The sequence below is a fragment of the Accipiter gentilis genome, chromosome 11 (genome assembly GCF_929443795.1).
Source record: "Accipiter gentilis chromosome 11, bAccGen1.1, whole genome shotgun sequence".
NCBI classification, from domain to species: Eukaryota; Metazoa; Chordata; class Aves; order Accipitriformes; family Accipitridae; genus Astur; species Astur gentilis.
This window is the reverse complement of record NC_064890.1, coordinates 17310688-17338145: the sequence shown is the minus strand read 5'-3', so window position 1 is coordinate 17338145 and position 27458 is coordinate 17310688. Positions and strand designations below refer to the sequence as shown.

The 27458-nt window shown below is 44.5% G+C and overlaps 1 protein-coding gene across 1 annotated transcript in view; it reads left to right on the top strand.

The window, feature by feature from the left end:
* The window catches only part of CELSR1 (cadherin EGF LAG seven-pass G-type receptor 1), a 177953-nt gene that overhangs the window by 112436 nt on the left and 38059 nt on the right, over positions 1-27458 (top strand). Inside the window, exons 6-16 of the mRNA XM_049813922.1 lie at positions 10936-11093; positions 12244-12407; positions 13863-13988; positions 18961-19127; positions 19598-19783; positions 20117-20230; positions 20557-20731; positions 21450-21591; positions 23591-23711; positions 24932-25115; positions 25947-26048. Of these exons, the coding sequence (XP_049669879.1) occupies positions 10936-11093; positions 12244-12407; positions 13863-13988; positions 18961-19127; positions 19598-19783; positions 20117-20230; positions 20557-20731; positions 21450-21591; positions 23591-23711; positions 24932-25115; positions 25947-26048 (1639 nt within the window). The remainder of the gene's footprint in view (positions 1-10935; positions 11094-12243; positions 12408-13862; positions 13989-18960; positions 19128-19597; positions 19784-20116; positions 20231-20556; positions 20732-21449; positions 21592-23590; positions 23712-24931; positions 25116-25946; positions 26049-27458) is intronic.

Here is a 27458-nt window from a genome sequence, read left to right as displayed (position 1 = left end):
TTTAACCAGCATCCTGAGGGATATGCATGTTTCATTTACTTTTCAACTCAAGATGTCAAGGAGTTTTTACTGGATTACCAGTATTGTTAGCCAGATGCAGTTTATGATAGTTTTTTCACAACTTTCTTACAAGAACAAAAGTTACTGTATCAACAGATTATTGTGCTTTTTGGTGGGCAGGCTTGTATACTTGTGAAGAATGTCGTAGTAGGTAGTGCTGGAGGCACACAGACAGCATGAGGGTATGAGGAATTTGTAGCTATGCACTTGTACTTTTTACCTGTACTATGTATTTTTGGTGCTAGTGGGCGTGGCCATTTAAAAAAAACTAGCAATTAAAATTACAAGCAGCTAAAGGAAGGGAAAGAAATTAGATTTTCCATTGCTGAATGCATGCCAGGGTTTTACATTTAAAGTTCAAAATGTTGTTCTAGTCAAACACATAAAATACGTTCCTCGGGTCTGAATGTAAAACACGTCATTTCCTACATGCTCAGAACTCAATTTTTAAAATGCCACAAGAAAAGGTAATCTCTGCAAAAATAGTTCAGTTTATGAGTCATTTCCTGGCATTCTGGCTGAAGATTCAGAGACTCCCATCCTTGCTGAGGCCAAATTCATCCTCTTCCACCCAAATGCAGAGGATCATCAGTGAAAGTCCTAGTCTAGATAAGACCATAGATTTGATATATAGAAACCGAAGCTTGACAGATTCTGATGAGAAGTAATATGCAATATTGTTAATAGTGAAGGTATATAATCCGCGCATGATAATCTGCCCACAGTTCAGATGGTATTACTGTCCTTTGAAATCTTTAAATCAAGTCAGTATTTCCCTTCCTAAAGGAAAAATTTAGCTCGGGTGCAAGCCATGTTACTGAGGCAGGACTCACTGGTGATGTTCTGTGGTTGTATAAGGCAAAAGGCCGATTAGATGATAACATGAGTCCCTTCCATCTATCAAATGTGGCAGGATCCTGTGAAAACCCATCTCAAGCTCCAGCCTGCAGTATTACAGGTGAGAAGCCAAGAGCCAGGAGGACAGAAGTGTTGTTGCTGCACACTTGCCCTGTTCTTACGCTCTTCCATAGCATCTACCACTTGCTCAGTGGGACTTTGGCCTTTGGCAACCATTTATGTTCTTAACATCTCCTGAAAAGCACTGAAGGGCTGCCTGGCTAATACTTAATTTTAGTTGATCCTGCTCAGATGTGGTTGTGAAGCCCTTGCAGGTATTTGTGGGTGTAATGGGGTGCAGCTGATCTGCCCTTGCAGAACAGGCACATGTGAGCCTGAACTTTAAAAGCCCCTCCCTGCAATTCCACCGATATTTACTCATGCGGATTTCAATTAGTAGTAATTGGTTTTGTTGATTTGGGTTTTTTTTTTCTGGTAGAGGGTAAGTGTGAAGTGATTGATATCTGGGAAAGGAAATCAGGATTTGGCTGCAGAGTGACATTCCATTGTCTTGACATGAAATAACAAATAACTCGCCTCTAAATCTCTGTCTCGGGAAATGAAAGTGTAAAGCAGTGAAAGTCATTTGGAGGTCATTGAGATGCAAAGTGTGTCCTTCTCCCCAGCCCTGAGTTGCTCAGCTCTCTGTGACAGGTCTGAGAAATCTCTTGGTGGCTGGGGAAGAGGAGGGCAAGCACATACCCAGTGCCTGGCTCTTTCTCTCCCCCACCTGCTTTTGGAAGTGTTGTTCTCCCAGAGTTTGCAAGCACCACTTGAAAACACTCATTGCAGAGGTGATTTTATACGCAAATGCAAACAGTAACTTTTCAGAAACCGTCCCCAGTGTTTTTGCTCTGTGAGTGACAGTAGAGACCACATCATGTCAAAACCAGCCCAAGCCCCTGCTCTTCTGGAAGCCCCATTGTCGGCAAGGCTGCTCAGCACTTACTCCTCTCGCTCCTCCCAGGTTTTAAAAGGCTTGAGTTGTGTGCCTAGTTACAGCACTGCCACTTAGAGGTCTGCGTCCACCCCACACCTGAGCTGGGTCTCAGCTGCATGGCTTTTCTCATGGCGTGGGGCTCTCAGATCACCCTGGAGAACGTGGCACCCAACGGTGCTCCTTAAGCCTAGGTTCACTCAAGCCATCTGACGCCTCCATGCCAGGAAACTCCTCGGAGGTTTAATGGCACCTCCCTAAATGGTGATTTTCAGCTCCTCCTGAGGGCAAGGGACCTCCAGGAGAGCTGGCAGAGTCTGAATGGCCATGGGCTCACCGTAAGACCCTGAGGACGGTGTTTGAAGGCTGTGCTGTGCAGCACAGCCTGGCAGGGCTTCTGCAAAGCCAGCGGAGTCATTGAAATGGCACCTCAGGAATTCGGTGCGAGTTCTTTGAAGTGCACTGTTATCTCTATTTAATCACACAGTAAATCTACAGTAGCTCACTGACTTGCAGTAACTTTTCAGGTATTTTGCATCTGTCTGTGTCATGAGGGGAAGCAGCACTTTGCAATTACCTGGCCACGCAGGGGTCTGTGTGAACCAGGAGACCCTCACAAAGATCCAGCCATGGAGGGGGTAGCCCACAGAGCAGTGTGGGATTCCTGGATTTTATAGACCCAGTTGCATCCCCATCACCCACACTGAGCAGCAGTTTGCTTGGCAAGGTGTCACCAGGGATGAGTCCAAGGAGGAGTTAGTTGCTGTGAATAAGTGCCGTGTTGTACTATTTGTAGGTATTTCTTGGACTCTGACAGCAATAACATTTGCATCCTGGATGCAAAATTAAGTTGTAAAACATAAAAGATTTATATAAAGCCAAAAATATTTCAGAGTGGTACTTTGGCAGATAGATAGGGACAAATGGCAAAGGGAGAAGTGTTTGCTCAATTGGGAGAGGAGAGCACGTGAAGGAGAACAAGGATGCTCTTCCAGCATCCTTCACGTGCTCTCTCCTCTTCCAATTCTCCAAAGAAGGTGGAAGAGCATCCTGGTTGGTGGAAGGGTTGGTAGAAGGCAGGGAGGCAGCAAAATAGGCAGAAAAAGGGTTCAGAGGGCAGGGAGAAGATGCACCAGCCACACGGGCAGATCAGAGGGGAGGAGAGGGCTGCAGAGGGTGGACAAGGGGACCTGCAGCAGCAGAGCACCATGATGAGTGGCGTCTCCCATGCGGAAAGCTGGATGTTGTCTTGAGGAGTGGGCATGGTCTGTTGGCAGCCAAAACAGGTCCTTCTTGCTGTGACAGTGATTCAGCATCAAAGAGCTGAGAAGCATCTGGGAATACAAATTTGAGGATAAAATTTCCATTTGCAAGCAGGGAAAACTCAGCACTACACACTCCCATCAGCACTACAGCAGCCTTTGCCAAAATTAGTCAAATCCAAGAATATACCCTTTGCAGAATCTGGATGATGCTTATTGAGATACCGGTCACGCTCTGTGGAGGGAAGGAGCATGTCTGGATGCTGTGTATGTGTAACCATGGCTTTTCACAGCCTCACCATGCCATTGCCGCATGGTAGGACAGGAAGGCTGTTCCCCGTCTCTGCCCTACCAGTGTATCAGCAGCAGCAATTTGGGCAGCGCTGTTCACATGTGCCAGGTCTCATAGCTGTGCCGAAAGTCTCCTGCTTTGAATATCAAAGTTTAGCCTCTGGTTGTGGCCGTGAAGGAGATAATAAATCAGGCTAGTAAAACTCGCTTGACTTCGTGGCCCAGGCTGGATCCTGATGATTGGTTTTTTCAGGGAGTTTGTCTAGGAAAAGGAACTGGTCTGGTGGCTTTTCAGGATTTGCATTTTTGACTCGCCGATGGGAAGGTTTTTGGTTTTCCTTTTCACTGTCACAGTCTCTCATGTTTCTCTACAGACTCGAGCCAAGTTTGTATAAAGAAATGTCATTAAAATATTCAGGGAATAAAGGGGATACATACATCAAAGGAGTAAGGGGGTTATGTGAAATGATTTGTCCTGCCTTTCCCTGGTGACTAATCAGGATGTGTAAAAGATTCTCAGTTCTTCACACCGCCTTATTTTAAAGGTGCACTGGAAAACTGTAGGGGGAAACTTTAAAAAGCAGAGATTAACATTAATGGTTTCTCTAATCTGGCCTAATTTGGAGTTTCCTGGTTGATCAGAACAGTCTGCAAATCCATGCCACGGTGCTAAGCTTCTCCGGCATTTCCTAGTCTCTCCCCCTGGGACTGCAAGCACAGTGCTTTCCCCGTTTGTTTTTTCCTGTTTATTTATTTATTTTCCTCGCGGGGGGCCAGGCTCCGGCCGCTTGCCCAGGGAGATCGCCACCGCCGTGGGCTCTTAATGAGCTTTTTGACCACTGAAGCAGCACAGCATCGCCTGGGAATCAGAGGGGATTTCTCCCTTCCCCGCGTCAGATAGCAGAGCAGAGGCCGGCGGGTTAACGAAGGAGCCGGGGCGGCTGGCAGGCTGCCTAATGAGCACCAGGGAACTGGTGAGGGGGGACCCCGGCGGCGGCCAGAGCCCCAGCAGCAGCCTCCAGCGGGACCCGATGCCAGTTGCTCCATTTTTTCCCATTATTGCTGTAGCTGGAAGCATTAGAAAGCAAAGAGCCCCAAAGGGTATGAATGTGAGGCGTTTTCCATCCAGCATTTTTGGGGGCGGTGGGGTCCGAACCAGCAGATTAACAATGCAGAGGAGTGCTTTTTTTGTTTTAAAAATAACTAGGAAACAGATTCTTTTTAACCTTTAACCACTCCAAACAGTCAATAAATCATTAGCTACTGATTAACAAAAACAGAAGGGTAACTTATTGTCTGGTAAGCAAACTCTTGGAAGCACTGAAAGGCTGGCACTGACTTCAGGATAGCTTTTCCTTTTACACATTTGCACTTATTAAAAAGACAAACAAACCAAGCTCTGCATGTTAAGCTATGCCACACAAAGCATTTTGCTAAAAGACCAACCTTCTAAAATATATTTTTTTTAATGTGTACAGTGAGCTGAGCAAATGCTGTATTTAAAATACGCAACGTTATATCTGTCCCCCAAGAAAACGGGTCTCCTCATGCCAAGCATAACGAAGTGGGTTGTGTCTCCTCTGCAAGGGTTCCCAGTTTGTGTTCTCAAAATCTTGGCCATACTTACAGTCTGCTGCTGAATTGTCTCCTCAGCTCCTTCAAAAGACTCAATGGGGTGGCTAAAGCAGGCGGAAGTCCTCATGGCCGAGGTTCAGGCTGGAGAGCACAGCTTTCAGTTTGAGTTCAGGGAATATCTGTGGTGTTGGAACACTCTCCCGTGGCTGACCAAAACCACTCTCCCTCTTTCCATCTGTGCGAAAAGCCAACTGGCAGTTTTTTATCTAAGAATGGAAGTCGGAAAAAGGTGTTTCTGGTGGAAGAGATGTTTGTGGGACCTTTGGAAAAGCCCTATTATCTTGCAGATTAACTAATAAAAGGGTGAGATCCAGGAGTCTGAGTGTCACCACTGCTGCTGATTGACTAAACAAACATTTGCGCTTTGTAGTATTAATATTACATGTACAGTATCTAGTCTGGTTTAATTCAATATAAGTCTACCAAAGATTGGACTATTTGCTTAAACCTCTCCAACGATTTTGCATCGTGACTTCTGAAAACAGTAGTGTTCATAATGTAAAAATATAACGGTTAAGTATTTAAGACAAGGCTTCCATTGTCCGTTAATCTGTATGTCTTTTCTGTTCACTGTGCATCGTTAGACCATCTGTGTCTTTAATAAGTAACTGTGTGGGCTCTCACAGTTTAAATATTTACTTTAAAATAATAGAGGATCCAAATGAAACTGAGATACATGAGAATATCCATGTCTGATGTTTTAAGTGCAATAGGAGTAATTTGTGCAGTAGTTTTGCGAACTAAAAAACAGATGTGTTTTGATGACTTTCTCTCTATCTGGTCTCCATTTATAAAACACAAGTTCACAGATTAAGCTTCTGAGGGTTTTACATGTGCCTGGGAGAATCTACATGTGTTTCTTTCTGTTGAAGTCGTGGGGAGAAGTCCAAACAGTTCGTTGCTCCATACTTGGGTTTCACGAAAATCAGATTTGGCATCGCTAGTAAAATACCTTCACAGTGGCATTCTCTCACTGCAACCTGAGAAAGTCACTGCAGGTGGCCAAAGGCAGTTGCATGCAGCTCTGCAGCTTGAGAAGGTCACTTCTCCATCACCACTCAGGACAGTAGATGAGTCTCGCTGTTAACTCTGCTATAGTCAGAAAGGGAGCTGCAGTTTTCAAAAGACATCCTAGTAGACCGTCATTCCTGCAATTGCAGTCTGCCTGTGACTGTCTGGGCAAGGGAGAATGTCATGGGTTAGACACAAGATTTGAGATTGTCCACCCATAGATCAGAACCACTCATCTTCTTCATGAAAGCTCAGTGAGGCAAAGTTAAGTTTCATGACATTGGGTACAATTTTAGGTACTAATTGCCATTATTTGGGGAACATAAATGTGGTTTGTCTGGTTTTACAGATAGAAAGCTGGGTGGCTTCTCTCACGTGTGAATCCTGAGTCAGGGCTGCTTCTTTCTCTTCTCCAAGTGTCTCTGTATGCGATTATACTGAGAAAACATAAGGGTCAGTACAATGAACACAATGTACTTTAATATGGCGTGCACAGAAAGTTTGAAGAAACACTGTGTGATGGTGATAATACACTGCAGCACTCAGGACTGCTTTTTTTCCCTTTCTTTTTGAGTTCAAGATGAATCCATGTCTTTCATAGTTTGTTTAAGGGAGACCGAGCTCTCTCTCTGGCACTGTTTGGTACCTCTTCTTGCACTCACTTTTACAGCATGTGGTCTTTGAAGTTTGAATCCCAACCTCTTTCTGGACAAGCACTAAGTAAAAAGGCAGCCTTTGGAGTTAGGCAGCACAAGGTACATTTTCAGCCCCATGAGCAGGAACTCAGTTACATGACTTGCATTACCATTAATGGGGGTCATGCTGGTAAATTCCTGTACACCACATTGCACATTTACTCACGAGTGCAGAATTGGCACAGCTAATGAAACTTGCCTTTTGGGTAGGATGGTGTTTCAGGAGATGAGTCTGACAGGCAGAAAGGACTGTTAAGTACCCAGATGAAAGTCTGGCTTTTAACTCCTTGAACATCTTTCCAGAAAATAATAGTGTGAATTAATGCTGGTTAGTGTTAGCTGTTCCTACTGTTAGGGATCAGTCTTGCTCCAGTAGGATTCCACAGAGGCAAAGATCATTCCTGAAATGTAAATGTGTGTGCTATCATTTAGTGTTGGCAATTCACTTTCTTGTGTATTTTCCAGGTGCTACTTACTGTTGTTTATTTTCTTTCAAACGTGGCCACTCCTCTGCTAACCCCAGCTTTTATAATCACAAAGAAATTAAGTTCTTTTTTCTAATTTTTGCCCCTGCTACTTTCCCAAAGATGACCCCTTCTATGGCTGAGCACCACCTGGAGATTTCCAGCCTACATTACTCGTGGGCATCTTATACCCATTTGTTCCTGTACTGTGTCCATTGCAACGATAGCGTCTTCTGATTTCCAAAACCCTTCCCCAGCCTTTACTTTGCTAGGCTAAACACGCCAAGTCCATTTTGTCTGTTAGATAAGGCAAGCTTTCCCTTGCCCTGCCTGCGGTTCTGTGCATCTACTCTAGTTGGAAGTTATTTCTAATAAATGAATCCAAAATTGCCCACAATATTCTATCCTGTTCAGTGTCATAAAACTTCCCTCATACCCAAATTTGCAATGACCCACTGTTGTATTGCCTTGTTTACCTTTTAATTACACCATGGTTCATAATTGTTTTGTAGTCAATTAATAGGGGTTTTTTTCTTATTTTTCATCATTCATAGGGGATGGTGTCTGAGCCTGCAATAGGAATTCTTGACATTAGATCCCAAGTTTCATATTGTGTTATTAATTCTCTTTCTTGCACTCAGCTATTCAAAGTGATTCTTTTTTTAATGTGTGATGCTCCAAATATACTTTGCATCACCAGCAAACTATATTTAGTATTAACCAAAATATTAAATGAATATAATCAGTTTCATGATTCAATTCTGAAGGAACTCCTAACTTAAGGTCCCTCTGTTCCAGTCTTTTATTTATTTCACATTATTTCGGTTATAAAATATTCCCTGTGCTAGGTGCTAAGATGAGTAGTGTGGTACTTGCCACATATAACAGAAAAAAGAGTCCATGTCAGAAAATCTCTCTTTCCTTTCCCGGCAACATATTCTTCCATTTGGGGAAAAGCCTGTTCTGTCAAGTGAGCCTTTTAACATGGTCAGAAAATCACTACGTGTTTGAACTAAGTATAGTTTGAACTGCCAACAGGTCTCTTTTCATTCACCGGAATTTTCCATTTGTTATTCATCAGCTTACAGAAGTATGGTCATCAGAGCTGAAGAGATGCCAGAGATTTGCACTGCAATGAACAGTCAACATCTAGAGAACCACTTTGCAGTTTCTATGTTAAATAAAAGTAGAAAAGAAAAAAATTTACCACTGCAGCTAGTTGACTGTGAAGGAGCAGCTGCAAACTGCTGAGTCTCATCAGGTTGCAATCTTGATTAACATTAGGCAGATCCCCCCTGCTGCGAGAATAAATACCCTGCCTTTGTCAAGGCTCCCATGTAAGAAACAATAGGTTATTTCAGTGAAGCACAAGAACATAAATGTTAATCGAATCATTCCTCCAAATGAGTAGAAGTAGCACCCAGAATGTAAACATTTTAATTTTGGAAGGGAAGGTCTGCCTGTCGGTTGGTTAATTTCCTATGTATTTTTTCACTTACTTTGAAAAGCTGCTCACTAACATTGCCATCATTGCATACAGTAACATTTTCAACACTGAAAATATGTATGCTTCCTGTCTTTCCAAGCTAGGCAGTGGCAAAGTCCAGGGAGTATCGGAAAAAATAAAATCTGCCTTACTATCACTCAAGAGAGGTCAAAACCTTATACTGTATAACTACCAAAATATGTGATCACATTAGTTCTTTTTAGAGGAAATGGAAAATACTTTCCAACTGGAATTGACACCGGGAAACATATTTTTAAAATGTTTTTTATACATTGGGATAATTACCCTTAGAAATAAATCTGTATCTCTTTACAGATGATGAAAGTAGCTTTAGGTGTTTTAACAAATTTATGTGTGTACAGGCATTTATCCCCTTACTGCTTCCTTGTTTGCTGTGCAAATAAGGGATTTCAGTACGCAGTTGAGCAATATTTTTTAAAGCGAGCATACAGCAAACTACAGTGTGGTGCACAGCCATCTTCCATTTTCATATGGTTACAACTATTTTTCATCAACACATCACAAAAATGTCTCTTGGCTTTCAGTTGTGCTGCGTGTCTGGTCAGATCTGGTGCCTTCACTCCTGTGGGGTGTCCCTTTGCCCATAGAGGAACGGCAGCAAAACCAGGGGAGTTCAGCTCATTGCTTCTCTTGTACCCATGAAGTCCTCAGATCCTGCACCAGTGGTAGATTAGGACTCCGTAGCTCTCTGAACACTAAACATGGAAAACAGTTTTCTTACAGGATTTGCTAGTTCTTCACTGAGGCTGCTATACTGCTGTTTATATGTGCACTCTTTTTTAATAGTCATGATGCACTTCTCCACTGGAGGAACCTGTCTCTTGAGTTTCTGCATAGCAGATATTTGGTGTCAGTCACACTGGGGTACGTCTCATCAGTTATGAAATTAGTGGAGACGAAGGATGTGTTTGCGGTGGAGGTGCAGAAGTTTGGTGGTTGGGGTTGGATTCCCGGTGGTCCCATAGGCTTTCCTGTCTGTTGGGATCACTGATTTTCCCCAGTTGTTGGTAGGTGCTGAAGTGGGGAGAACGACAACCGCCAGTGGGGTAATTAGCTGAGTGAGCCATTAACAGTGGAGGTGTGAAGCTGAATATGATAATTGTAGTTTTGTGGCCCATGTTCAGCAGGGCACATTGGGACTGGGTGGGAAGGAGTTTCCTACTGCCTGGGTCAAGCCAGAGATGAGGGAAAACTGGAGCATTTATTGCCACTCTAAAACACACTTTCTTCCCACATTCCGTGCACCACCCGTGGTGTCAGTCTGCATGCCTGGACCAAAGCATCTGCATGAGCAAGCTCAGATCCATCCATTATTTTTGATTGTCCAACTCCACAGGTCACTAATCTCTCTTCTCGTGTGACTAGAAACCAGGGGCTTCTCAGCCGGCTCAGCAACGGGCAGTGGTTTTGTGTGCCCTCGATCTTGTAGCTGGAACAAGCAGTCTTCATCTAAGCTCCCTCTCAGTCATCAGACAACCTTTCACTACAGCCTTTATAGGCTATATATATATCAAGGCCAGGTTGGATGGGACTTTTGAGCAACCTGGTCTAGCGGAAGGTGTCCCAGCCCATGGCAGGGGGGTTGGAACTAGATGATCTTTAAGGTCCCTTCCAACCCAAACCATTCTATCATTCTATGATTCCATGAACCTGCACTCAGTTTCTGGTGGCCCTGACAGAGTACCCGCATCAGAGAAAATTTGATTTAAGCCTTTAGCCTCACTTGTGGTATTACATCATTTTATGGTTTTCTGTCTTTGGGCAGAAGCAATGTTAAAATTCAAGTGACTTCATTCACTTGAGGTGAAGAGTTGCAAAATGAGCAGAATTTAGTAGAGTTTGATGTGCAGAAGTAAGAAAACACCTCTTTGAAGTGATTTGGGCCAAAGTGGTTCAGCAGTGGAAAAGACCAAAGCCACTTCTGGCCATGCTGTATATCACACTGGGCGTGTGTGGACTCTCTTTGAAGTCATCCATTGGGTTTTTTTCTTGCCTAGATGTTGTAGGTCAACTTAACTTCTGCTATTTTGTTTACATATTTTATTTTAGCCACTTTTGGGGGGTAGGAAGAAATATGTTGTTGAGCTGGTTGAACCAGCATTTAAATCCCATGTGTGTGTAGCACTGTATGACATGTGTCATTTATTTCTTGAAGCCCAACATTGGGCGATTAGGAATTCCCCACGGGCCTTCTGGAGAGAAGGTGGCCGTGGTGACTGTAGACGACTGTGACACAGCAGTGGCTGTGCGCTTCGGGAGCCTCATTGGAAACTACACCTGCGCTGCCCAGGGGACTCAGACCGGCTCAAAGAAGTAAGGATTCCCTACATTTGCATTTTCCAATCATTCTTTTCTTCCAGGGGAGAGTCAGCAATATGTGATTAACCACTAAGCAAATTAAGCTGGAAAAGCAGATATGATTTAACAAGAAAAAGTAACAAGGTTTAATTTGGTAGATGGAATTTGTTGGAGGCTACTGCAAGTGTCAGTACACTGGGTGGAATGCACAGTTTTGTGTAAATACAGACATGTGCCCAAATTACTTGTAAAGTGCAAAAAAAAAAAGAAAAAAGACCTGGAGGTCAGTGTGGATAGCCCCCAAGAAGCATCGACCCAGTATGAAATTGTAGAGAGAGGGGCAAATAAAATGTTAGACTTTATTAATTAAGGGAATGACTGAAGAGCTTATTACTTCCATCATTTAAGTTAAAGTCCCATCTTAAAGGAGATAGAAATAAAGGAGATACAGAAAAGGGCACTGAAAATCATTAAGTATGAAAAAACTTTCCTGTGAGGGGAAGACCAAAAAAGATTACTACTATTGAGTTTAAAGAAGAGATGGACAGGAAGCAACATAGCGGGAATATAAAGTAACAAGTGATAGCAGAAAGACCATTGAGATACACATGCTGCTCTAAAATCCCAGGGGAAGGGGGCGCCATAAAAATTGGGGCTAATTCAAACTGATGAGATGATATACTTTTCACACAGTGTGGAGTCATTCAGTGAAACCTGCATCCGCTAAATGTTATTAAGACTAAGATCTTCAGAGGATTTTAAAAGGGTTGGCACTGTATAATAATTAAGTCATTATATCAAAATCTACAGCATCTCAACCCTTGTGCTGAGGAGCATAAGCCAGCCCCTGGGCGACTGGAGTCAGAAAGAAGTGCCCTGCGGCTGCACATTTTTCCATCATTTTAATTTTCTTCTTCATATTGGTGACTGTTAGGGATAGGTCATTGGATTCTGTATGCGTATGACAGCTCCTAAGTTAAAAGTTATGGTGTTTTCTGGAAGGTCCTTTGATTACAAGCTCTGGAAGTGCTGATGTAGCAGAGGGAAGTGCATGGCAACACGGGTAGACTAAACAGCTCAAATGTGCTCATGGAAGCAGTAAGATAAAGAACAAACCAAAACAAACTATATGCAAGAAATGATGAGCTTTTCTTTGTTTCTTCAGATCTTTGGACCTTACTGGCCCTCTGCTCCTTGGCGGTGTCCCAAACTTGCCCGAAGATTTCCCGGTGCACAACAGGCAGTTTATCGGCTGCATGAGGAACCTCTCTATCGACAGCAAGCCGATCGACATGGCGAGTTTCATCGCCAACAACGGCACTCTACCGGGTATGAGCAACTACCGCCTCAAAAGTCAGCACAAGAAAGCTCTCTGCTGTAGCTGTGTGTGTGTAACAGGGCTTAGGATGTCGAAGGGGCCAGCGCTGGGAGGAACCCAGGAAGGGGCAGGGGACAGAGGAGTCTGAAACAGACTCCGTCCCCCTGTTAGCACCACTGAATGCGAAGCGTTTGCCCCAGGCCACGTGGCAGGGGCTCGAGGTGCTGCTGGGCGTTGTGCTGCCACTGTGTCACCAGCACGGCTGCATCCAGACCTCGTTTGTTTGTGCAGCCCGCACCTGTGCCAGGCACACACACAATAGCCCGCGGCACAGCGCACACTTACCAGGATTAAGCGGCACACAGGAAAGGACCGGGCTTGTTTAGACCTTCTGCATTGCTGTGAGTTTCACCCAAGAATTTACTCCTAAAGGAACTTTTCCTCCTTTTTTTTTAAACTAACTTTTAAATGTCACTTTGCTCTGAAAGCCAGTGGGATTAGTTAATGAAAAAGACAACGTTTTTAATGACTTCTTCATAAATTATGTTTGTTCTGTAAATCAAATTCTGCAATCCTCCAAATCCTTCTGAAACCTGCTTCATGAAGCAGCCTGTTGGAGGTTCTGATTTGGTTTCCAGCCCTTGGATCCCTGATCAGGATTAGTTCTGGTGTACAAAATGTTCTCTATCATCATCAAACTGGCTTTTGCACACAAGAACGGCAAGTCCCTTCCTTCCACACTGCTGAAGGTATGTGTAAGAGCTAAATTGCAGTTCTTAGGTATGTTGCATTGATCATGGATTAAGAAGGGAGTCGTAGCATATGCCTCAAATTGCTTTTTTGTCTTGGAGCACTTTTTTAACAGTTATGTCTCTAATATTAGTTAAACACAAGGTTTTATCTTATGGAAATATACATCAGGAGGCCATGAAGTGTTTTCTTTAGGATGGATATTTTTTTTTCGTCATTTGGAAACATGTTTCTGTATAGTTTAAAACAATACTGTATAGTAGTGTTATTCTGCTGTATAACACTACACATTGGCTAGTGGTTAGTGGTGTGGTTAGTGTCTCGGTTAGATGACAGACGGTAAGTTGCAAAGGGTGGTGCTGAGTCACAGCACCAGTTGATCTGCCTTTCTCCAGCAGTGGATGCCAGGGGAAGAGTATTAAAACAGGGCGAGCATGCAGTGATATTTCCCCAAAATTTCTCTTAGTCCCCAGAGACTTACAGCTCAGTGACTGTATTTAATAGCCTTTGATAGATTTGTCTTTATGAACTTGACACTTGCTCAGCTCATGTAAACTTTTGCCATCCACATTTTGCTTCACTGATTTCAGGATATTAAAAAAAAAACCCAAACCAATAATGGTCATGTCTTCTTTTTACATAAAAACTCAGATACAATCATTCAGAGCCTTTTTCTTGTTAAAACCATGCAAAGTAACTGTGTTCCTGAACTTCAGGCTGTGCAGCGCAGAGGAACTACTGTGAAACCAACTGGTGCCAGAATGGAGGCACATGCGTCAACAAGTGGAACACATACATCTGTGAGTGCCCCATACGCTACGGAGGGAAAAACTGCGAGCAAGGTAGGATACAAAGACCTCTTCATGCATAGTCATGTGTGCATGTTTCATTGTCGCTGACATCTGGTAGCACGTATGTCAAACTGTGACACTTAAGGGAGAGGTAACAGAAAATTGCAATTAAGACTGAAAGTTACCCATTATCTATTTGAAATAATTTTAGAGATCACCTATATAGTAAAAATGATAGCTGACATACTGTCATGAATAACCTCAGCTTTTGTTGATTTACTTACATAAGCAAAGTAGTTCCACAGAACTTGGCAGTATTTAGTAATTTGTTTATAGTAAAAATGCCTGATCCTAAGCCCCTTTAAATCAGTGGAAAGAATCCCGCTGACTTTATTGGGCTTTGACTCAAACCAGAGATGAATGTGGAGTTTTAATCACCATTTTCTTGGCAAGTAAGCACTCTCTGCTGAGTATGAGCACTTTCATTTTTATTGGGTTTTCCTTTGATTGAACACAATGTGCGTGTATGTGTAAAACTTCATTAAAGGATGAGGAAGGAGCAGCAGGTGTGTTATAGGACATGAAGAACTTGCAGTTAGTTTCTTCCCAAAGAAGCGAGGAGTCGTCTGCATGAGGGGTCCCGTGGGGTCACTGCAGCAGCGGGCTGCCTGCTCTAAGGTGGCATCTCTACATCTAGTGGAGGGTTGCTCATTTGGAGTCTTCTTGAAGGCTTCCAGGAAAGAAAAGCTGCTTAAACTACACAGGGCTTCCCTAGAAACAGAAGGCCAAATTCTGGCCTCTGATGCACATGTGGTAAGTCTTCGTTTCTGCTATTCCCCTGTGACACTTAGCTCAGAATAGTTCACAGTATGATCAAGGATTTTGCTCTTTTGATGTATCTACCCCAAACCAGACATTCTTGATTACTCTCAGCAGGGTGTGGACCCTGGAACAGCAGGCCTCCAAGCTGAGGTGCACACACCACAGCGATTTGCAAACCATTTTAGCACAGTATACCTCAGCCTGGACCAGGTCTAGGTGGTGACAACAGCTGTCCCCTTGCCTGAGAAGCAGCAGCTTAGGAGGAAAGGACACATAGTTAAGTTTTGGGCTTGGAAATGAGGGTCTGCAGGGTGAGGGACAGGGGAAAGGAACGATGGAGGCCAATTCCTTTGTTCCACCTCATGCAGAGCCCAGAGCTGCTATTACTGCCCCTAGCAAGGTACCTGCTTTCTGTAGCGGCTCCTCAAATATTTTGAGCTCCTCAGGTTTGTATGAAGATCTAATTTTTCCATGTGTCTTATGTCAAGTATCTTTGTCAGTGAAGTTCTGGTGTTTTCTTCATGATAGGCTGGTCTCTGTGGTACAAACCCACACTGATGTCTCCTGAGAGAGTGCCAGCGCCCAACTCTGGTGTAACCTTTACTGGGGTAAATGGGGAGTAGTGCTATCACAGGCAAAGACTGTCCTTCTCTCTGTCTTTATCTTAGTTTTGAAATGTAATTTCAAAATTCAATCAAAGGTGTGTTTTACTCATAATTTTCTTATCCCAAACTCAAGACCAAAACTGGAAGTTTGCGATTTAGAAAATTACCTCAGAACTGCCCTGTAGCCATCATTGGAAACTCATTTTAAGTTCAGGTAATACAGATGACGACAATCACAGCATCTCTGTCTCCCCCCACCCCCGCGGTCTCCTCTGCCTCCAGTGCTGTGCATTCCTGCATGTCCCCTTTGTCATTTGGTAACCCCACGTTCTTGCTGATGCCTCAGCTTGTGGGGGTTTTTTATAGTTTGAGGGCAGCAGGCTACTTGCTTCTTTGATGATATTTGCGGGGCAAAGTACCCTTAAGGAAAAACTGCAAGCCAAGAAAGAAATTAATTTTTCTGAAATGTGACCAAAGACTTCAGGATCCTGAAATTAAAGTCAGGAGGAATCACTGATGCACAATACTCCTGGCTTTCACATTGCTCATTTGAGTGCTCAGATATGATCCTAACAGCATTAGCTATTATTAAGCAGCTATTTTTTTTAAAAAGTCTTAGCTAGAATATTTGCATTCTTGTGTAGGATTGATTGGCTGATACATTTCTTCAGTCCCATTAGCAGTGCTGGATCTGCTTCAAGCTCACAGAGGACAAAGACTTTGGCAGGTTAAAAATCCAACTTTTTTGATTGCCGGCCCTTCAGAAACTCCGGGATCTGGTCTGCACTAGTGAGGATGGGGTATTTTACCTTCCCTACCCTCCTAGGACCTGCTAACTCTCCTTCTGGCAGCTGCCATCTTCCTCTGCTGACATATAGAAGGGAGATAAAATTAGGGAGAAATGAGTTTCACCTTTGTTGTAGTTTAATTCTTTTTAAAACTGAGATATTGCAACGCTGTGAAGAAGATCTAGCAGCTGTGCCTGACTCACTCTTGGATGGCTAACATCATTGTGCTAGCCTTGAGCTGAACACCACAGGTTTGCACCAAAACATAAGCTGTCACATGTCCTACACCCAAACTGCAGGTGACATCCCAATGTTGTCAATGTGTTTCCCCAGGCCCTCTGTCTCCACAGCAAATAGCCCTCAGGTCTTTCTGACAGCCTTTTAAATGTCGGAGTCCCTTAAAAGTTTGTGTAGATACACAGGCAGCGCTTCAAAGTGACAAACCCTGAGAAAACAATTAGTTTGCATCACTGCATCGCAGATGGCAGGGAGATGCTGTGCTTGGAAGCACACGTGCTCGCCTCTGTGGTGCCACGGGTGGTCAGGTCCCATCTGGGTACATTGGCCACCAGCCCCTCCATGGAGACCCCTGGTCCCAGGCATGGGGGAGGGCTGGGGGGAGCAGAGAGGTCAGAAGGGGGCTGACAGATGGGGATTTCTGTTTTACTAGCAGGGGAAGGTGCACCCTGGCCCCAGGGAAGGGAGGGGAGTTGGGAGGAGGTGTGGGAAGAAAATAGTATTTGCAAGCACAGAAAGTCACCGCTGGTGAGAAAAGGAAGAAGGTGGCTAATTGCCGTGCCAGTCCAGTTCTCCCAGGAGCTGAGCCGAAACGTTTCCAAGCAGCATTCCCAGCCTCCACCAGGTGGGAAGCCTGCAAGGTTTGCATCCTGGCTCCACTCTCTAGAGGCAGGTGGACTTAAAAATCTCAGCAATGGTCTAGAAAACCACTAGCAAGAAGTTGGAAGTTGAGGTTGTTGTGAAGGTCGTCAGGGTAGAGGAGGAAGGAGAGGGCTGACTAATGCATGTGTGGCGCAGGAGGAAATTATCCTGCTCAACAGCAATGTCCTGGTTACTTTTATGTTGATGTGGTGCAGTGTGGGCTGATGAATTGTGCCCTGGCCCAGACAGCCAGAGCTTGAGCACTGGATTCAAGTTTTAAGGAACCTGGGGACATCTATGCTGGCAAACCTTTTTAAATTGCTGTCTGGGTTTCAAGAGCAGGCTGAGCTTCAGTTGTTCCACCATATGCCCCTGCTAGAATTCACAGAGGACCAAGTGTGACTGCAAAGGAGAGATCACAGCCTGGAGCAGGAGGGAGAATGGTTGCCCTTTGGGGCTGCCTGCTCTTACCCCAGGGTGGAATGGTTGGGTAACCGCATCATAGAGAAGGGCAAGTCAAGTTACACCTCTGGCTTGGCTAGTGGTAGTCCACTAGTCACTGACATCTGGTTTCTCACAAATAGGGAGCCGAAGAGCTTGCACTTTCCTCCAACCCCTGCATTCCGCCCCCCCGCCAGCCTTTCCGTTTATAGAGACCAGCAAGGCAGACATATCAGAATTTGGGGTTTGGGGGTTTTCCTCAAAAAAATGCAACTTCACGTCAGCCTGACTCCATCTTCTGCTATGATGTCATCCCTCTATTTTTTTCTAAGGACTTGCCATTTTATAGTAACATGTATGCATTTGTATATACATGATCTCTCCTATTACAAGAAAATCCAGAAGAGTCAGCACGTATGGTAGTGTGGAGCAGAAGGGGAATGAGACTGTTAAGCCCCGTCATCTCACTGACCGTCCACATGGGCTCAGCGCATGACGAGATACAGGGCTGGGTGCCAATCTGCGGTGGTTGTAGCCAGTCTCTAAGGCCTGCTTTCACTTGCAAAAAGCTGCCATGAACTTCACCATCATGCCTGTGAGTGAGGACGTCAGGCAGGGGCTGACTGCACATCCCACTACAAGGTGCCACACGTAGTGGAAGTGCCATATGAGGTGCTGCAAACAGCACAGAGCTCCCACACCTTAATTTGTGCTTCTCATCAGTGGGATCAACTAATCCATGGTATTATAGCTCCTGTTACGTGAGGTAACTACTTTAAAAGTCCAAAGGGTGGATGTTCCCCTATTTTCCATCAGCAGAGTACTTTCCATTGAAGGCTGTCATCGGTGTCTGCTTGTAGGAGCTGTGTTCGTGCAAGGTCAGAGAGGAGGGCAACTCTTCAGCTGTCACCTTGAGATATTTAAGGCAAATGATTTAGGCAATTCCACACAAACTTTCTCCCTGTGAAAAGGCTGCGTAGCTGAAACAGCTGAATAATCTGGGCCTGGAGTATTTATGAATTAATATTTCCTGTTGCCTCCCAGTCTTTTCCTCTGTGTTTAATCTGTTAATTAGAAGCAGGTAATCAAGGATATGTTGAAAACATCTGCAGCAACTGTTGCCCTCATACTTCCTGCTCAGTCCACCCACTCATCAGCAGAACTGTATCAGTAGAAATCCTGAGCTTAGCTTTCTAGGAACATCTCTCACCTGTGTAATGCCATAGCGGTGTGGAGGTGCTGCCTTTGAGTGCAAGCAGCAAAGCAAGGTGCCCACCCCTCAACAAGGGTAGGTTGTGAATTTACAGTGTTATCAGCTGCTTCACAGTAACTTGCCTAAAGTGGCTCTTACACCATAGCAGTTTAAAAATATCTCAGTGGAAGAGGGACTAGCTACCTTGTGCCATCTCCACGACATAGCGTCATTTCTCCTCTTAACCTTTGTCCTGAAGGATATCAACTCTTTCTCTCCTGTCTTTTGATTTACAGCAATGCCTTCTCCTCAGCGTTTCAGTGGTGAAAGTATTATCATTTGGAGTGACCTTGACATTACCATCTCTGTGCCATGGTACATCGGGCTGATGTTCCGAACCCGGAAAGTCAATGGCATGTTAATGCAAGCCAATGCAGGGGCTGCATCCAAGATCAACATTCAGGTAAAAATGTGGCTGCCTTTGATTAGAAAAGAATTAAGAATTTCTCCCCATCAGTGGATATGGCCACATGAACTACATAGCTTCATCTGCCCAGCTAAATGCACATCAATAAATACAAATGATTTCTTCAGCCTTTTACAGAGATCAAAAGATCAGTGCTCAAAAGATCATTGTAAAGTTCAGATTCGTTGATTTAAGATTTTTTTTTTAAACAGAGGTAGTAGTGTGCATTAATATAGATGCAAAAAATGTGCCTTGTGATTGGTTTGGGAGTTTTTTGCCAGTAGGGTAAGTTAGAGTCTGAATGTCCAAAGTTATATGAGGAGTTATTGCAAGTGTTCCCTTCTTTATTATTTGAGCTTTTTACCCTTTTGGGTTGTCTTAGGAAACATTACTATCTTGCCCTCTGCCCCCTTCCGCATCAAATACAAATACGTAGCAAAAAATAGACATGATATTTTTTTCAACAGATACTCAACAACTACGTGCAGTTCGAAGTGTACAGTGGCCTGAGCCAGGTTGCTAGTTTGAAGATGAGCCAGTTGCGAGTCAGTGATGGGGAATGGCATCATTTATTAATAGAGCTGAAGAGTGCTAAAGATGGTAAAGACATCAAGTACCTCGCTGTCATGTCCTTGGACTATGGGATGTACCAGGTAAGGCAGCATCATAACTTTGTCGCTAAGCACTACAGAAATGTTTTTAGGAGAAAGTAGGATAAAGAACTGTGGTCAAATACTTATGCTGTGAGCCATGTCCTGCAACAATTTGTGCCTAATGAAGTTATATTAATGTTTTACACCTAGTGATAAGATATCTTATGAACAAGTCTGTAAAAAGCCACATTCAGATGTCTGGCTCCTCACTGCTTTGATATTTTTTCTGTAATCTACTGTCAGCTACTGCTTGACTCCATCACTACAGAAAGTAGGCTGTCTGTGTCACAGAGGATAATAGTGCTTCTTATCAACTGTCCTTTTCCTCAACAGAGCACTGTGCAGATTGGAAATCAACTACCTGGACTGAAAATGAAAAGCATCATTGTGGGAGGTGTCTCTGGAGACCAAGTCTCTGTTCAGCAGGGATTTTATGGCTGTATGCAGGTATAAAATGAAAAGTGTAGCAACAAACTTTGAACTTTTAATAAAATACCCATGTGAAAATATGGGGTTTTCTTTTTCATCTGTGGCCAAACATTTCTGTTTCCTCCATCAAAATATCTAAGAATCAAAATATTAAAGTCCACCCACTTTCCCAGGTACAAATCTGGTCTCACAGGGGAACAGCATTAGAAAAAAAATCTGGGTTTGGCTCATCAGGTGATGTTTCTTTAAAACATAACCTCATGGATTAATGGAAGTAGTGAAACACATAGTACTGTCTTGTGAATGAAGACTCTAATTTGAAAATAATTGTCTTTTGTCACCAGGGAGTAAGAATGGGAGAGACATCTACAAATATAGCTACACTCAACATGAAACAGGCTATCAAGATCAATGTGAAGGAGGGTTGTGAAGTGGATAACCCCTGTGATTCCAATCCGTGTCCGCAGCACAGCTACTGCAGTGATGACTGGGACAGCTACTCCTGCGTCTGTGACCCAGGTAACCCAGTGACCATCCCATGCACTCATCCAGGAGCTGGATCACATATTCACGTGCTCATCAGAGTAGGAGCAGTGGCAGCAGCAGCATGCTTGCAAAGTGCTCAGCTTCTGATTCTTCCTCTTCCAATCAGTATTATCTTTCTCAGTCTTACTGTAGCACCCTTGAAACTGCAGTCATGGACTAAGGATCATTTGTTCTAGGCAACGTATCAACCAAACAGAAAGACAGTCTCTGGTCCAAAGGGCTTTTTCTGTGCACCTCCCCTTTTCTTTTTGTCTGTTTTCTTTTTCTTTCCCAGCCTTTTCTGCTGTTGAATTTCAGTCTCACACCCTGCATCCTAATCGGGATACTTTGAATGTTTTCTCTGTTTTGGTGCGTGTAGCCGGCACATGCTGTCAGCACCCAGCACAGTCACCTCCCATACATGCAGGGAGAGAATACAGAACTATTTGTAACACATGCCCTGAATATAAAACTGGGAACCAATGGCACAAGGGTGCCTCAAGCATGTTAACAGACTGTCAAAAAGAACAGCCCACTATCTTTTTTTGCTGAGAGGGAAAAGAGTACCTTCTTTCTGACAGTATCTCAGGGAGGATCTACTGATTATTGAAGATGTGTTATTAGTGTATAAGTTTAAAATAGATGGTCTTTTGGAGACATGCAAATCGTAAATTACAATGGTTGCTGTAATTTTATGACCTTGTCTCCCCAGGGTACTTTGGAAGAGACTGTGTTGATGTATGTAACTTGAACCCATGTGAGCATGTCTCCACGTGCGTGCACAAACCTAGCTCATCCCATGGCTACACCTGTGAATGTGGACAAAGCTACTATGGACAGTACTGCGAGAGCAAGTAAGAGAATTATTTTTGTTCTTGGTTTCTTGATCCTTCCAGGTAACTCTTCTCCTAAGGCAGCAGTCCTCCCACTTCCTTTTCTGCTTCAGTTAGCTTTCCTGTTAAAATTTGAGTGTTCATAGTGGATGGTATTTGCAGGCTCCCTGCCCTTGGGCACTACTAAACTCTCTTCCTAGAGACCAGGCAAACTTCCATATACTCAGAGGCCACTTTTCTTCATCAGCATCTCAGGGTCTCAGCCATGTTACACGGCGCTGCAGCTGACCTGTACCTTGTGGTGGCCTTGGCCTGAGTTTGCTCTGCGTCTCTCCTTCAGCTCCCCCAGCACGCGCACACACACAGAGCGATGCGCTCAGTTAGGTGGCCTGTGACCAGAAAAAAATAGCTTTGCAGTTTGGGTCCAGTCCCTGGGCTGGCAAAAAGCCATCTCTTCTGGACAGTCTGGGAGGCCTGTGTCTTGTTGCTGTGTGGGAGAAACGTGCTGATTCCCTCGTCACTGGCTTCCTGGTCTCAGATAAGCATTCAGCAACCGGCCTTATCCCAGAGGCGGCACTTTGATTTACTGTAATATGGGCCATTCATGATGTGCAAATGAAGTGCATTTGTCTGCCCGTTTAGGAATAGCTCATGTGATGTTTCCATCCCTTTGAAAACAGCAAGCTTCTTCCTCCGCCTTTTGTTGTGTGGTCTTGCAAATGTTAGCCGTGCTGTTGCCAGATTCATCTTTCATTCCTCTGGATTAGCAACGCAGAGACGTTGTCCCTTGTCATTATCTGCTGACATCATGTCAAGTGCAGCATTGTGGTTTTTCATATTCTAAAACATAGAAGTACAAACATGGCAATTACCATGAACAAAATTCTGCGTGGTCTTTGAAACAGATGGCAAAGAGCTTTGCTTTCCTAACATGAGCAGCAGGGAGGGGATTCCTTGTGCGTTATGCTGATCAGACTCAGTGGTGTCATCCTTCAGGCTATTGCTTGACGAAGACTTCTAGCTAGCAGAGACCCTGGTCACTGCCCTTCCCAGCGCTCTCCTTGCCAGCACTAGTGTTGGGGGATCTGTGGGACAAACCTGCTCAGAAGCTCACCCAGAAGAAACAGAACCAACAAAACTGAGGGTTATCCTTCAGCAGGGGTGGCATTTGGGTTGCTGCACAGCCTCCAGAGAGCTGCGCTGCTCCATTCATAGTCTGAATCATAGTCTTTGATTCATAGTCTGCATCAAAGCTGCCACCTTTCCCTCTTCCATGTTCCCAACCACATGTGTCCTCCTCCTCCTCCCCTGTGGCAGACCAGGGCTTTTCAGACCCTGCGGTGAGCTGGCTGAGAAAGCCAGGTTGGCTGAAAGTAGTGACTTTTCTTTGTAGGGTGAGCTTGCAGCCAGCTTTGCACCTGAGCTGGTGCCCCCACAGGTTGGACAAGCACTGCTGCCCATGGCACATCTGGGACAGGAACCCATAGGGATAGGGGAGTGGGATATAAAGTACTGGGGAGCTGTACCCCAAAGCTGTTTGTGGCAGTAGGTAAACCAGGGCACGGGCTCAGCACTGCCTGCAGTTGCCCGAGCCGTTGAAGTGCTAGCACAGCTCAACACAAGCTGTCCAGCCTGCCCCAGCCAGCGCTTACCGCAGCGGGGGACTGGGGCTGGTGGAACTGGGACCATTTCCATTAGGCAGCCTGGGGCCCCATCACCCTCTCCCAGAGGAAGGGGCACTTCATTTGCTCATACAGATATACACTCCTTTTAAAGATGAGTCGGTCTTGAAAACATTTAGAGAAGCATTCCCTCTAGGGTTTCATGGCACTGATACTCTTCATTTTCTTTTATTATAATGTATATGTATTTATATATGTATTGCTGACTGCTGCAGTGAGATATATTATACTCTATAAGCTGATGGGAGTTGAGTGCAGATTTGGCCCAAAGCAGTTCTGTCCCGTCTTTTAAGAGGAAACTTAAAAGAACTTTCTTTCCATTTGATTTTCTTTCATAGGATTGACCTGCCTTGTCCCAGAGGCTGGTGGGGAAATCCCATCTGTGGCCCATGTAATTGTGAGACTAGTAAAGGGTTTGATTCTGACTGCAATAAGACCAATGGAGAATGCCACTGCAAGGTAAGCAAAAGAAACCAGTCTTAAGTCAAAATTTCTTTAGTTTAAAAAGTAAATATAAGTGAATATCTGAGGCAAAGTACACACGCTTGTGCTTTGTATCATATGTATATGTGCTCAGTGTAGTTAAAACTTTACCTAAAATATTTTGCTGGCACCGCCCTTCACAAAATCATACTGTGCAGCTCTTATCTTACTTGCATTTGGAAGGCAAAACTGAGAGGATGAAAGCCTGGCTCTGATCTCTCTGAAGTGCAGCCTGGATTATCAGGGGAGATCAGACCGGGGTGCAGAGGAGTGCTGGTGGTGGTTTGTGTATCACAAGTGAGTAATAGCCATGAAACAGCTCAGGCTAGCTGGGTGAAGCTCTCCCCTGTGCAATGGCCAGCAAAAGGCCTAGCAGCTGGAGAGAGGTAAATAATAAAGAGGCTAAATGCTTTCCTCAGTGCCAGCTCTGTGGAGTTTAAGAGGAATTTGCTGTGGGCAGACAGAGGACACGGGAGGGGAGGTGCCTCCCTCCTGAAGTTTCTACAAAGGACTTCTCACAATAGGTTTTACAATAGGTTTGAATGACATCAGAGGAGCTGGGCCTGTGCAGACCAGCGGCAGTGAATCTGGCCCCGAACTCCTTTCTGAAATGCCAGCAGGACACACAGCAACTGTTGCGTTAAATCAAGTCAGTGGGGTGCCAGCACCATGCTCTTGTGCAATCGCGTAACGCCTCAGATCAAAAGCATTTACGGATGCGATTTGAATACGTGATCATTGGTTGCTCTCCACCCTGTACATGAAAAACAAATGGACAGTGCAGGAAGTTCGTTTCCTTACTGGCTTGTTAGTGCCATACAGGAGTAGAATTGCAAAGCAGAGGAAACTAAAGATCCTCCAAGAATACATTTGCTGGGCGCTGGCAGCAAGTACAGGAGGAGTAACGTGGGCCCTCCGCCCCCACTGCACATGGTGGTCCAAACCCTGGGTCTCTGTGGCACAGGGCAGCCCAGCCATCCCCCGCAGCGCTCAGCTCTGCCTCTGTGCGTTGCCTGGGCCAACAGCACACTTCCCATAGTTATTCCATTTTCCGTTAAAAGTAATATTGTTATTATCCTGTGCTTTTCAAAATCAGCCCTTTCGTGATGCACATGCTGCTAGTGCAGGATTTCAGAAGCGCGAGCAATTTGGAATATAAGTCAGACACCTTGTGTCTATCGTTTTGGTTTTTCCAGGCAAATTACTACAGGCCCCAGAGCAGTGACACCTGCTACCCCTGCGACTGCTTCCCGTCCGGCTCCCACACACGCGCCTGTGACATGGAGACAGGACAGTGTCCTTGCAAACCTGGCGTCATAGGGCGGCAGTGTAACCGCTGCGACAACCCCTTCGCTGAAGTCACCATGAAGGGCTGTGAAGGTACCTCCTGTCCAGCACGCGCTGCCGGTCAGGCGGGCTGTGGTCTCAGGAGCAGGGCTGCTAGCAGCGGGCGGGTGGGGGGTGCGCAGCGGTGGGCACGCAGCTGCATCCCGGGGCACGTGTGAGCCTGGCGGGCTGGCTCCAGCAGGGGCAGTGGGAGCTGCAGCAGCCTAAACGTGCACCCCTCCTCCTAAGTCTGTGCCGGTATGACTCACGGTGGCTGGGGAAGAATAAAAAAGCTCCTATTTCTTTAATTTTCATCAAATGGAAATATAGCAAGCTTAGGGAGGAGAGCAAAACGCTAATCCCAATTTTACTTGAAACCTGAGTTCATCTGGTAGTGCAGCATTGTACTGCTGTGCTGCAGCTGGAGGCCGGCGAGAGCCCTCTCGCCTTCTCGCAGCCCACCGCGGCTGTGCCACGCGCCTCGTGATCCCTGCCTTTCTTCCCCATCCTGCCCATCCTGCCTTTCCTCTCACTCACCCACCCTCCTCCTGTGATCAGCACAAAGCTGCTGCAACAGCCTTCTCGCCAGAGTGTGGGTGAAACGAAGGAGAAACATTTTCCCACAATAAAGGAGCCACCAGAGATAGGCAGAGCCAAAATCCAGAGCCCCATAATCATCCTGAGCTCTCTTCTGCCTGTACCTGTCTGCCTGCACTGCTGGATAAGGAGCAGCTGATGGGTTACAGCTTAGAAGGCGCTGCAGAGGATGGGTATCCTGACAGAGCTTGGGAATTACAGGAAGGTCCTTCAGGCGGGTTGAAATATCTCCTTGTTGTGATTTTTATCTTGTCAGAAAAATTGCATCATTTCTTTTTCTGCTTTCAGTAATTTATAATGGCTGTCCCAAAGCTTTCGAGGCTGGTATTTGGTGGCCACAGACCAAGTTTGGCCAGCCAGCTGCTGTGCCATGTCCTAAGGGATCAGTGGGTAAGTTCCCTGGGTAAAACATTAACTACTTTATCTACATGCCTGTCTGAGGGGGAAAATAAGAGGAAAAAAAAAAGTGTACATAGGGAATGGCATTAATTCATTGGGTCTGGAGATTACAGCATAGCTCATGCATATCACAAGCAGAAAAGTTTAGCTAGCTGAAACTCAAGAACTGTTAAAATACATTTGGAATAGTAGCAGTAAATAAATACAAAAGTGCAGCAGGTAAACATAAAAAGAACAGAAATTCTGTATCTGTCTTTTCAAAAAAGCACATTCCAGTTTTCTATTTCATGTTTATCAAGCAATTCTTACACATGTTACTTCTAGTTTCTAGTGATTTGTACCTGTTCTTTAGCGATACAGCTCCTCTGGGCAAAGATGAAATGAGGAAAATTGTTTACCTGATGATTGCTTTACTAGCGTTGCAGGCTAATAAAGTTCAGAGTTACAACAGAACTCACATTTTTCCACCCAATATCCTTTCTCTAACCCATAAGTCAGGGAGCTGAAAAACGCATTTTATAAAGCATGTGAGCTGTGTTGTTTTGTACAGCAAGCAAATGACAACCTGCTTTTTCATGCATGTCCCTGAAAACATTTATCAGATTTTTGACAACGGAGTTCACAATCTTTTCCGAAGGCTGTTCTGCGGGAAGTGAAACCTCTGTCTCATTTCTGGGCCTGGTAACTCTCTGCTGCGAGTGCCCCTCAGGGTCAATGAGTTATAAATGGTATGTGACTTCCCCAAATATTACTGAGGGGAGGTCACTGCCTGTAGGTGTGCAGAAGATTTGTGGTCAACCAAGCTCCTGTTCTGAGGATTTTAGGAGATAGAATTGATTATTATTTTTTTAAGTGAAGAATATGTACATTATTAAACAGTATAAAGTTGAATTAAAATAAGTTCTCTGCACTGTTCTTGTGGTTGACCCAAGTGTCCTTTCTAGCAAATAGGCTAAAAGGCAAGGGTACTCACTGGAATTGCATGTTTCAAGTGAATTTTACAGAACATTCAAAAAAAGTAAACTTTATAATAATGAATATTCAGACTAAGAACCTGAGGCTTAATTGTATTCACCTAATCATGGAAGAGAAGTAATGTAATTAGATATTGTTACATTAATTATAATTCTTATTTAGATATTAGTAATTAAATGGCTGAGGCACATGCAATATGTTATGTGCAAGTTAACTAGCACAATGTAAATTTTACATTTGATAACTTGGCAATTCACTGTGAAGTATCCACAGCCAAGAATCACGTTTTAAAATGATTTTACAAATAGTACAAAATAATTGGCTAAATTAAGCAGTAAGCTGCTCACAGAGCATTCAGAAGCGGCAAAAGGCAATTATACGTGTTGGCTGAAGTGTTTACCACATGCCGCATGCAAAGGTGCTAGC